The sequence below is a fragment of the Falco naumanni genome, chromosome 9 (genome assembly GCF_017639655.2).
Source record: "Falco naumanni isolate bFalNau1 chromosome 9, bFalNau1.pat, whole genome shotgun sequence".
NCBI lineage: Eukaryota > Metazoa > Chordata > Aves > Falconiformes > Falconidae > Falco > Falco naumanni.
In genome coordinates, this window is record NC_054062.1 from 43,683,721 (window position 1) to 43,695,974 (window position 12,254).

A 12,254-nucleotide genomic window follows, 5' to 3' on the forward strand; every position below is an offset into this window, starting at 1 on the left:
ATGACAGACGTTAGGAGTAATATCCTACGTGGGAGTCAGTGGGATTTCAGTCACACAGAAAGTGGAAAACTGTAATAAGGTGACGTACTGGTAATGATTCAAAATGCAAAAAAAGAAAGGTAAGCATTCATGACTGGAGGTTCACAATACAGGAGGATTTGTACAGACTTGGAATTTAAGCAGTTAAGAGGGAAGTGGCCTCTGGTTAAATATACATACAAATAAAAGACTAGGTACCAAAATGTAAAAATACATCAATTAGTTTTAAAGGGAAGCAGAGAAGGATAACAAATGAGAGCATCATATATAGCATATCAGGTGAGAATAGTACAACTGTTTTATATGCTGTCTAGCTTACTTCTTCAAAGGAAAGCAAGCAGCTCTGTTCACACACAGCAGTCCCATCCCTGTTGTCTAAGCAGCAAAAGAAATGGGGTCCTTCTTCCATGGTTCTAATTGGTTTTCAGTCTCTTGCTCCTGTAAAAGGCATGGCGAAGTGCATGGCAACACAATACGAAGTGCACAACCAAAATAATGTGATTCAGAGATCCATACCGATTAGGTAAAGAAAAAAGTAAGGAAATGCGGAGTATTCTGAAGTTGTTCACCAACTGATAAGCACACTGATAAGCAGAGAAATCACAGAGAAATACTCATGCAGGTGGCTGCCTGGAAGCACTTGCAAAATGCATGATGCAGAGCGCTCAACACACAGAACACGCTGGCGGAACGTGGGATGGGAGACAGCAGCATCAACTGAACACACACGTCATACCTGCCCTGGGGTCCGGAGGTGACATCTGGGAGAAACTCCACTTTCAGAACCGTCGTAGCTTCCTGAGACTTTGGAGTAAGGTTGAAAAATATACAGCGCTTAAGGACATCACGTGGGCTTTTCATACTGTTCTTCATCCGTACAGTGCTGAAGCAGGTTTGCACACAGTGTCTCGCTGACACTTCTTGGGAGCTTCCGGGAAAACAGAACACCAGAAACAAAATATTCATTAATTATTGGCTGGAATGAATAAGTATTTCTTGTTTCACTAGAGTGCCCTGTAACTCAGTTTTATTATGTTGTCCTAAAGGCCCATTGTAACGGGTAGTGCCAGCAAGGAAGGCAGAAGCTGACAATCAGAAACAAACAATTTTTTTTCAATTTTAGAAAAAATAAATTTCTAGGGTAGATCTGTATCTATCTATCTATCTAAATACCTGTGTATATACTTGTGCGCATCTCCATCAACAAGGATTTGTGTCTTTGTGGAGCTGTGGAGTAACTGCTCTATCTCAATTACATATTTGTATAGGTTACTCGTATTCTGAGACGGTTACGTTGTCCCTATGTATCTGAATGCATTTCAAAGGTGGGTTTAGACTATACCACAAACGCCATATACAAACAGAGAGATACTCACTAAGTGTCCGTTAAGTTCTCAGCTGCAAAGTGACTGGCACCAGTGGCCGTGGCTAAGGAGGGGTGTAGAACTCTGCCGGGACAGGACCTGTGCACGCCACGGCTGGTGGAATACACACAGGGTGAATCATCTTGTGTCGCGATTCAGACTGCTTACACTTAAACCAGGCAGAGAAATCAAGCAGATTTTGTAACTCAAAGGCTGCGTTTTGAAACCAAGTCCTTCAACTTTAAGATGGGGGTGTATTAAAAAAAAGTCATCTTCCAAGGTCACGAAAGTCCCTTTAGTGACAGGCTCCAACTGAAAGAAGAGTATCAAACTCGTGATTAGCTAAAACAAAGACAAAGCCAACCACCTACCGTGTGGGATGTTTAATCCCTCCACACATGCCAACCCCAGAGACAAGCCCTCCTTTCCTGTTATTCACATCATGCAAAGATTCCATTTTCAAGTAATTACGACTTGTTTAGGTGACAGGCAGTGCCCTGCCTACGGAACTGCAAGTCACCAACACCTTGCTCGCCAGGGATGCTGCTCCATGCGATCCCAGCCTACCCGCAAACTTGCATTCGCAATCTTTTATTCTCACACCTTTTCCTTCCTGCAGCAAGTCCTGCTCCTCAAAAAGGTACATCCTGCACAACTGACCGCCACGGTAACACAAAGCAGAGAGGGCAAAGGGGGAAGTTGGTCGTTTCAAAAAGAAACTCAGAATTTACAAAGCAGCTGCCAATTAGCCAGACCTTAATTTTGCAAATTTATTTAGGAAAAAAAAATTAACATGAGCAAATGAGAATACTTCAGTGTTACAACAGAGTATATAAATGTCTAGCAATAGTCAAATAATTTGATCTTTAAATACAAAATAACCACATGAACACCTAATATACAGGTTTCATCTGAATACATATTTATTAGATAAATATTAGGTTGTCACATCATCTAACTACATACAGTTTTGCAAGACTAAAAATCACAATTATTTTTTCTGACCAGTTTAAAGTATGAAATGATTGCATTGTACTGTACATACAATGTACAAACAAAGACAATGGCCATTTTTGCATGTTACTTCAGATTGTACTTCTTTTTTTTTTTAATTCTCCTCTGATCGTGATATCAAAAATTGTACAAAGTATGAATTTGGTTACAATTTTTTTTTTTATTTTAATCCCCGTATTTTTCTTCATTATTTCTGTAGCACCCTAAAAATACACAGGTGATAGACTAGTACACGTAAGCTAAATATTACATGTAGATAAAACAAAACAAAACAAAGGATCAGAGTATATTACAGAAGTGAAAGTGAAACAAATGCTGAGACTCCACAAACGCTAACAAACAGGATTCATTTTCCACATAAGATGGAGCTTCAAGCTTTTTTTTATTTTTTCCTGCGAAATAAAAACAATGCACATTCCAAGGAAAATGAATGCATTTCTGTTAACATGTCTCTATTTGTCATTTACATATGTACAGCTGTCCCTTGAGTCTCCGCTGCAGACATTGGCGTGTATCTGTCAGTCCTATAATAATGTCCTGGCAGCAGAACTGTAGATCTCTGTGGGTTCTTTCCCAGATGAACTTCCATAGGGAAACAATTAAAAAGTAAACAAACAAAAAAAGAAGAATAAAAATACTACTGGAATTTCATATAATAATTAAGCTTTAAAAGAAATTACTGTGATTACCCTATTTGCTAGGTTTTTTTTCCTCTAAACTTTAATACGGCAGTGAACAGATAAAAAAATAACTAAATTTTCATTTAGAAGCTTTTTCATACTGACTCCACTATACAGTACCTGAATTTAGCTGACAGATAACTTTTAAAACTGTCTCGAATGTCCCAACATTTGGGTGATGGGTAAAAATCGTATTTTCTGTCCTATGTTCTGCTTAGAAACCAAATGTTTCTGTAAGCTTAAAAATGTCAACCATCCACTTTAATTCTCTATCACTGTACAAAGCAGATGCAAACACTGCTCCAAACACATCGCTAATAACTATGGGGTTGTTTTTTTTCCCTTTATGCTTTCCAACAGGTACTTTTAAATGATGCATTTTAAATACTACCAGTTAGCAAAAGGTCAATCCTTAACATACCTGGTTTAAAATACTAACGTTGTGTTTAAGAGAAAAATCATTTCAGTGACTAACTTAGCTGCTCAGGAATCAGTGGAGGGTGGATCATCAAACAGAATCAACTGAAAAAAAATCTGAGCAACCAGTTCCAACTAATAGTGAGAAATCTTCTTTATTCCCAAACCTATGGCTTAAGAAACTCCCCACCCCCCCCACCCCCCCAAGAAAAAACCCCAAACTCTAAAGGGCATAAAGTCTGTTTATCATTAGCCACCCCTGCGAATGACTTCAATACCTATATAAACAATGCAGCAAAAATACAGGGGGAAACTACTACAGTAAAATGGCTACAAAACACATCTGTAACTGAAGAATGGTCTCTCCTAGGAATTGTGTGATAGCAGCACCACACCACAACCATGTTACTATGTATTACACCAAGGTAACTTTAATATTCTGTAGAGATCCTCTACAGGTTGTCAAGCCTACATAAGAAAAAAGACACTTCTAAGCAGAATAAAATATACTGTTTCCCTCCCCCACCCACCGACATCCCTAAGTGTTACTGTGCCCCCGTTTCAGCGACCGGAGCACCAGCAGAGTGCTATCAATACGGTACCTCACATGCTTGCTGCTTGTCTCAATGCATCTTTACCTGTTCAGACAGCTGGTCCTAGGTGCTCTGCTCACCCGGGCAAACGAACAAAACCCCTGCCACCCCCAGCCCACAATCACCCACAGTCCATGAACATCGGTCGGTTAGTTGGGTTTGGTTTTTTGCCCTAGGCAATCATGTTATTATATCATGTTATGTTTCCGTGACAGAGCTGGGCCCCGATCGTCCAGGTACTGCCTGATGTATCAATTCATTAGACGCATAAACAGATATGAAATTTGGGCTAATTTATCAAAAGAAAATGGGAAGGGGGGGGGGGGGGCGGGGGACGGGGACGACCCAACTCCCTTATTCTGTTAAAGAACCCTCAATTTTCATTTTTAAAAAAGGACCCATATTTTTCTTCAGACAAGGTATTTAAAAACACCAGCAAAAGTATAACCAGATCATGAAAATGTTGAATATTATCAAAGACGATACTAAAATATTCACAAAGATATTTACAATAGCAATTCTTAAAATAATTGATTTTGCATAATGAACAGCGCCTTTCTTAAAAAAACCTGAAACAGGAAAAATATAAGTGTGGGACCATCTCTACATAATATGTTTGACAGATTCAATACTCCTACTGGAAAATAAAAGAACTAAACCGCCATTTCCTTTAATATCTACAGCAAGGTGCTGCTGACTAGCATATATATATCATGACGCATGTACAGCAGTAGTGGGAAACATTAACAAAAAGAGCAAAATAAAACAAAAACCGCAAAGAATTTACAAATATGACTTTGGTGAGGAAAACAAATCCAGAGTCGTAAGCACAGAGCATGCCATTTACAGCACTGCAAACTAAACACAGCCGGCTAGGAAGCTACTCTAGTCAAACAAACAGGAACAAACAAAATTTTGCCTGGCACTTCAGTTTAAAAACGTGGTGTGGCGAGCAAACGAAGGGTGTTTGCTTGGATTTGGGATGAGGAAAAGGAGTAGGGTCAGATTTGCTCTAGTAACAAAAAGAAACTAAACCAATAACTGTACAGTGGGCAAAAGCTGAAATGTTGCACCGCAAGGGCAAAGTTGGCACACATGCACTTCTTACACAGCTACTGTACATCATTTATAAGAGAGAGAAAGAGAGAGAGACGAAGAGCACAGAAATGGGCACAGAAGCAATAGGAAGCTCATGCAGGAGCAGCAACCACACGAGAAGCACAGATCACAGAGGCAAGACAGTGATTTGTGGCAGCAGGGTCTCTTGAGGGCAGTAGCAATCTACTGACAGTTACTTAATTCTCCCCATGCCCCGTCCTTCAGGAGAAAGAGCTCATCCCAGCAGCCAAAGTTTAAAAAAAGAAACTGAAGGAGGAGAAAAGAAAAAGGCTGAATTATCTGTCACAGTCACAGAAACAGAACGCAAAGCAAAACGAAAATGAAGCTGTAAGATGTCTGTCCAATGTCAATGCCCCTTCTCAAGCCGATTATTAAAAATAATTATGCAGACAGTGACGTTACTCTCCCTCCATCCTGCAATGATTTCCTGGCTGCCTTCAACCCAGCTCGTCTTACTACACGTGGTGCGGTACTGACAGCGACGCAAACGCTCGAGGCACCGAAGGCTGCAGGAAATAATCAGGAACAGTTTGGTTTGCATCCCCCCTCCCTCTCTTCTCCATTCCACATGGCATACATGGCAAAAAGCTCTACTACAGCAATCTCAACAGCTGGATGTTAAAGCAGCCACGAACGGTACTGACTTGAAACCAAAATCACAAAAAAAACCCTAAACATCACAAACATATTTATTATGCCCCTCCCCCCCCTCCCCGGGTGTTTCCAATCTGTGTGTTTGGCTAGAGGAATCCTCTGCAAAGAGGTGGTGAAGATTCCTGCGCTCGCAGAAATACCAACACCCACGGCTGCGGCCTGAAGATTCTCAGGACTCCGTCACCGATGTCGCATTAGCTAAGCTGCTGGCTCCCTCTGACAGGCCTGTACGTCTTCCCTACCTTTGCCACTTGACTGCAGGATTTGTGCTTTTTTTAGATTTTACATGTTTTTGTTATTTTTTTGTGTGTGTGGCCAGGACAATCGCTCCAACGCAAACCTGTGGTTGGAGGGGGGTAGAGGGGAGGTGGGGTGGAGGGAGATACAGTTTCAAAAAAATGGAAGAACACGCGTTGGAAGGACACTCTGAGACGGGTCAATTATAGACAGTTCCATTTTGTTGCCTTTTCTTCCCTTGCCAAGATTCGTTTTTGCCAAGATACTTCACACTATGTTTATCACAGAACTCTCTCTCTAGAGGATGAACAACAAATGGGGTTTCCAAGAGCTGCACAACTGTCTGAGCTTCTTTGTCACGTGTAGCACGGCAGACTCGGAGATTACTGCATTTATTTATGGTTTGTTTTTGTTGGTTTTTTTTTCTCCCGTCACTTTCACAGTCTTTGAAGCTGACAAAAGCAGTTCTGAGATGAAGAAAGCAGGGAGTGCACCATTGGATCAAGTTGTGAGTTTTGTTTTCTTCTCTTGTGGAAAAGGAGTGTTAAGATTCCTCGCTGTGCAGCCACACACGTGTGAACAAGTGAAAGGGATGGGAGAATATATATGGTTTCAGTTGTTCTCAAAGAGAGACAGAAGGTCATCATTGCTATTGCTTGGCAAATCAGGAGGATCCAGGTACGAAAGCAGCTCATCAGGATTTGTGAGTTCTGGAAGCAGCTATAAAATATAAAGATAAAAGGAAAATTACAGATAACGGAAACACAACTGAGGAAAAAAAAAAGGGATTAAACACCACGCATTCTTGGAAACTGTCTTTCATGTGCACACATCCAAATAAATCGGAAGGCAGCAGCGACACAAACCTAACACCCTGTGATGATACAGTATCCGCTTGTTTGTGAAAGTGTGTTACGCGGTTTTCACCTGTGAATGACATTACCACCTCAATTTGGGTTTCTCAGTCAACCTCCTCATCAAAAAGTTCATCAATAAACAAAGATTATTTCCTGGCTAGTGATGCTGACAAAAACGTCTCGATAAATGCTTGTTATGTACGTGAGTTTCATATAAAACACTGAATAAAAACTTGAAACATGCAGTTTGAGTAATACATGTTTGAGCTTTAAGGTAGGTCAACAAAGGCTGGTCTGACTGACACATGTCGGCGTGCACACCGCCTGCAGCCTGCACCCCTATAGAAAGGGGCAGCCCGGTCCTTTCCTCACCCCTCAGCCACCCCCTACGCGCCTCCATGCGCTGATCTAAGCTCTGGGGCAGCGAGCTGGAGCAGGGAACTCGCCCAGGGTTAAAACTAGCCCAGAAAGAAAAAAGACAGAAAAAAAAAATAGGAGCAAACCACATGAGGAGTACGGGAGGGGAGCGGCAAGGCAGCTGGCTCAGTCCTTTTCACTTCTGTGGCAGTGAGTTTACAGCGGCTGGCAGTGCTTCACTGCAGCGCTGCGTGCAATTCCAGACATTTAAAGGGTCAGGGGTATAACACCCTGTCCAACGGAAGATGCACTAATCTACACAGCGGTTTAAGGTATCAAAAGGAATAGTTGTGGGGGCTTTGTTTATATTTTTATGAATACTGCATTTCAAATAGAAAATTTTGTTTTTCCAACCATCACTCAGATTCTTTTTGGTCTGACAGGTAACAAGCAAATTGTAACTCCTGGGTTGCATACCAGGCAGCGTTTGCTGCTCTATTCGGCATCTCTCCATACCCTACTCAAAAGTAAGTGTCATATATAAAAAACAGCCAAGCAGAGTTTGTAATGAAGTCCCCTTTGTATTCAGTATTGCGTTAAAGCAAAGACAGAAAAATATGGATTGCTTTAACAAACTTGGTAGTAGGTACGAGAAATTCATTTTAAGTCGCTCTACATTTTCAAATACTGTAAAACTAAAAGCTTGACTGCATCACATTTAGCATGCAAATATTATATTTATATGCTTCTATTACTCCTGTGCAAATGCAGCTTCATCTTCTAATGTTATATGGGTGAACATATTATTCAATAAGCTAAACGTGAAATGGAGAAAAAAGCTTATTACTTCCTAAGCATCTTGAAAAAAATGCGATGTCAAGTTTATATCAACAGAATCTCCCAGAAGGAACGCTTTTCTTAAAATACCGCCTCCTTTTAGTCACGGTAAAAATGCTATTGTCATAGTACTACACTAAAGATATAAGGCTTTTAAACGTACTTCACCTGCTATCGTAATTTTTTATGAATACCCTGTACAGAAGCCCAAAAGACAACTGCGGCCCCACCAAACACGTAGAAAGTAAAAAATGACTGAATTTGTCCTACGATTTTACACCTCAATTCTTAAAAATTCAACATAGCGGCTCTGGGACTCATTCTTGTATACAGGGGATTTTAAAAGCCTTTTTTTTAGACAGGTGAAAGTTTTAAGCAGTATGTTCAGTATCTCTGCAGATGCAGTCTCCTGAGCTTTGAGGGTGACCTGGGCTGGTGTGAAACCCACCAACCTCAGAAAGGACCGGCTGGGCACTGAGGGTGCCGCGCTGCCGCAGGGGCTGCGAGGCGGGAGGGGGCAGAAGCTACAGGAGGGCGCCAGGCTTTGGGGCAGAACTCTGAAAGGTGCACCCAGTGCTCCTGAAGTGCCGCTTGAGAAGCCGAACCAGCCATTTGAGTCTTACGCCTCTGCCGAGGTCCCAGTGCGGACCAGCTGTATCTACACGAGGTACATCCTTTAACCCAGGTTAAACCCGGAACTGCAGCACACCGGAGAATTAACGTGGCCGTGTCAGACGGGAGTGGACCGAGCTGCCGACGGTACGGTCCCTCTGTTTGCTGCACAGGGCTTCATTCAGCCTGGTGCCCCCACACAGCCGCTCAGAGCCGAACCCATTAAAATACTCCACCTGATCGTGACTGAGCTCACAGCTATTTCAAAGAACTACGCTCCCCACGCTGTACGGCGCTGGCCTTCCCGGTGAGCTAAGATGATTTCAGCCTCCCGTTAAGAATGCAGCGTGCCTCCATCAGGGAGGCCCACAGCACTGTGATGAACGCACAGGGTTTTCTACTTTGCTTTTCACTGAGGAATGAGCGTCTGACCCGCAACAGCATATTTTATGTTTCTTAAATATCTGAAGAAAAAAACCGAGGTTTTTATTTCACCGATTAATATTGCTCATACGGGATCCTTAAGGGTTCAGAACTCTAATTGCCACATGAACTATTGTTCCCAAAGGATGCGTGTGTGACCGACCGTGTTGTGCGAACAGCAGCAGCCTGGTTCAGATCGAAGTTAGTCCTGGGCACTGCTCCTGTAATGGGAGCATTCCCCCCTCCCCCCAACCCCTCCCTCCCCTCTGCAAGGCCACCTGCCAGCACATCGCTCCTGTGTGACAGAGGAGTTAAGTATGCAACAACAGTAAAATACAGATATAAATTCAAGGCACAGAGGCGAACATTTCTCTAAGAAAATTACACTGTGCAGCAGCAGACTTTGGCACAGACAGAAGATACACACAAGGCAACGCATGACTCAAAACGAAAATCCAATCCTAGCGCTAGGGAGTTTGTGTTTCGGAAGGTGGGTGGTTAACCAGAGCGCTACCTCGGGTAATTCAGCTCCGACGCCGCTGAACGGACGGTAAGAGACAGAAGGCTACTTCTGGCCTTGAAACTAGGTTTATCTTAGTTTAGTTGTGAGCTGCCTTCCGCGGTGGCTAAGGAGGCAGAGAACGTCCTTGTTTATTTTCCTACGTGGCGCGCCAGGAGGAAGGACCCGTGCTGCCGAGCTGCCCGCACGAGCGGGTACCAGCCGCCGCGGGCTGTTGGCTGCAGGGAGCGGGGGCAGTGCCACAGCGGGGCCAGCACAGATCCCCCTCCCCCGGCCAGGGCATCTGCGGGGCTCAGCACACGGCTCACTCGGCACAGCTCCGCCACGGGCACAGCCACACACAGCCGTCTCCTTCTCTTGTGCAGGAACTGCGATGGCTCCAGGGGCCAGACGAGCGCTCGAACCCCGTCCAGCGGTGAGGGGGAAGGGAGGAGCTGGCTCCTGAACTGTAGTCTGAAGAAGTGCCGGCCTCGGTGCCAGGCAGAGGTCATGGCTCGCGCACCACGTGGCTGCTCAAACCAGAACCGTGCTCCCAGCAAGCCAGGAGCACCCTGTCACCTCGGCTGGAGCACCTGCGCCCATGTACCAAAGCATGACAGGATGGCATGTGCTGTGGAAGCGGCTCCCCGTCCCCACCCCCTCCCCGCCCTCCCGCCGCGATGCGAAGCACACGCTATGGCAGGCAGATGATAGTATGACACAGACTTACATCCAGCGAGGGCTCCGGCATGTCAGGTGCTCCCTGTCCACCAGCCTGACCCTCTAAGGCTGAGGAGGGATTAAAGGTCAGGTCACTGTGTGGATGGTTGCTAGAAGCGGCCGGGGGTGGCTGCCGGGACTGCTGGGTAGGAGGCCCGCTGTGATGTAATGGCTGCCCTGACTGGCTGCTGGGGTGAGGGACGTGCAAACCTTGCTGCATGGAAGTATGGGACTGATCAGTGCTGCCGGGATGAGGGATCTGCGGAGGAGGAAAAAAGCAGGAAAAGAAAGTGAGGCCACAAGGTACAGTGCTCGCGGTGCCTGACTGTAACCACATGTTACAAAAAGAAATAACTTAAATAAATTAAAAAAAAAAAGACACACACAACTAAAAAAAACAAAACCAAACAAAGCCCAAACAAATAAAAAAGAAATAAAAAAGCGCAATCAGAAAAGAAAACTCCATATCCCAATGCCAGAGGAAGTGTTTCAGCTTTTTTGGAGGTTATCTGCAACGGGGCGATTAACACATTGGATTTGTGCTGTTGGTTCGCTTCCTTGTGGTGTGGGAAACTGCACTTGAAGATGCAAAATAAAGAACTCCGAAGAGAAGGTAAGGAGGCTTATGGGTGCCCACTCAGCATTTGCAAGGCAGATGCTTTTGCCCTAAAATATTCCATGAGTGAACAAAGAATTGGTTGAACAATGAACCCTACGCCAGGAAACCAAGATCTCTACAGCAGGAAACTGATATCCCCATGCCAGGAAACTGATTAACTGAGAAAATGCATCATTTCTGTTCAGCTCCCTTACGGGGTTGCTTCCTGACACCGCTGCCTATTCGTGGTTCAGCTCATTACAAACATCTTGCAAACGCCAGTCCTTCCCCACTCCTCTCCTCCTCTTCCTCTCAGAAGGTAACAATCCTTCTAAGGGCTGGAGATTTTGCTTGCTGGTATTCATGGGTTCTGACGGGTGGCAAAACCCCAGGTCGGCTCAGTGAGCAAGCTCCCCACCCATCAGCAGAGGTGCCGCAGGTGGCTGCACACCTGCTGACTGCAAAGTACAATGCGTTAGCTTAAACTGAGCTAATCATCGCACTTCTATTTTGTACTCATGCAGTAGATAAGTTCTCTAGCAAAAGTTTAGTATTTTTAATATTTTTCCATGGGGAATAAACTACCAAACCACATGCATCTTCCAAACGCTGTTACGGAAAACCATCTTTCTCACATGACAAGAGAAGCAACAAAACCGCACAAGCCCAATTCTTCCTTCTGCTGCATGTCACATTTGACGCTAGTGGATTCTTTGGGGCTTGACCTTGGTGCCATGACAAAGAAGTGTCTGAATGCTTCAGAATCAGATGTCTCATGTTAATTGGGCATATGGAGAAGCAAAAAATGTAAACATTTTTTGAGGAATGCTACATATTGCCACAAAGTGGAGCTGAAATAAAAGAACAGATACATACAACAACAGCATGAAATTCATCCAGCCAAGCCAACAGAAACCAGCAAAATGCTATGTCAGCATCGACCCTTTTGTACCACAGCAAACTGCAAGGTTATTTTAACCTTGGTCTTCAGTTTTGGAAAGCAAAACGGAGGTTATTACAAAACTTAAGTAAAATGTTCCCACGAAATTAAAAAAGACTACAGAAACAAGCATTTAAAAGAATACATTTCACCACTCAATGAAAACTGGAATCTGAATAGTGATCCATTGGGACAGTCACGCTCAGCTACAGAGAGGTCCTTCTCAATTCTTTGGTAGTATGATGGTTGGTGGAAACGAGCAGGATTCTATCTGCAGCATCACGTTTGAGCCTC

At 43.9% G+C, this 12,254-nt stretch overlaps 1 protein-coding gene across 10 annotated transcripts in view; it reads right to left on the reverse strand.

Moving 5' to 3' along the window:
* Nucleotides 1-2,159: 2,159 nt before the first annotated feature.
* The window catches only part of ZMIZ1 (zinc finger MIZ-type containing 1), a 359,666-nt gene continuing 349,571 nt past the window's right edge, over nucleotides 2,160-12,254 (reverse strand). For 9 of the 10 annotated variants that reach the window (XM_040605424.1, XM_040605427.1, XM_040605425.1 and 6 more), the window contains 2 exons: nucleotides 10,433-10,681; nucleotides 2,160-6,837 (listed from right to left, as the gene is read on the reverse strand). In XM_040605424.1, coding sequence (XP_040461358.1) covers nucleotides 6,730-6,837; nucleotides 10,433-10,681 — 357 coding nt within the window. In that variant the 3' untranslated portion in view covers nucleotides 2,160-6,729. The remainder of the gene's footprint in view (nucleotides 6,838-10,432; nucleotides 10,682-12,254) is intronic. The other variant, XM_040605428.1, reaches the window with a different exon arrangement.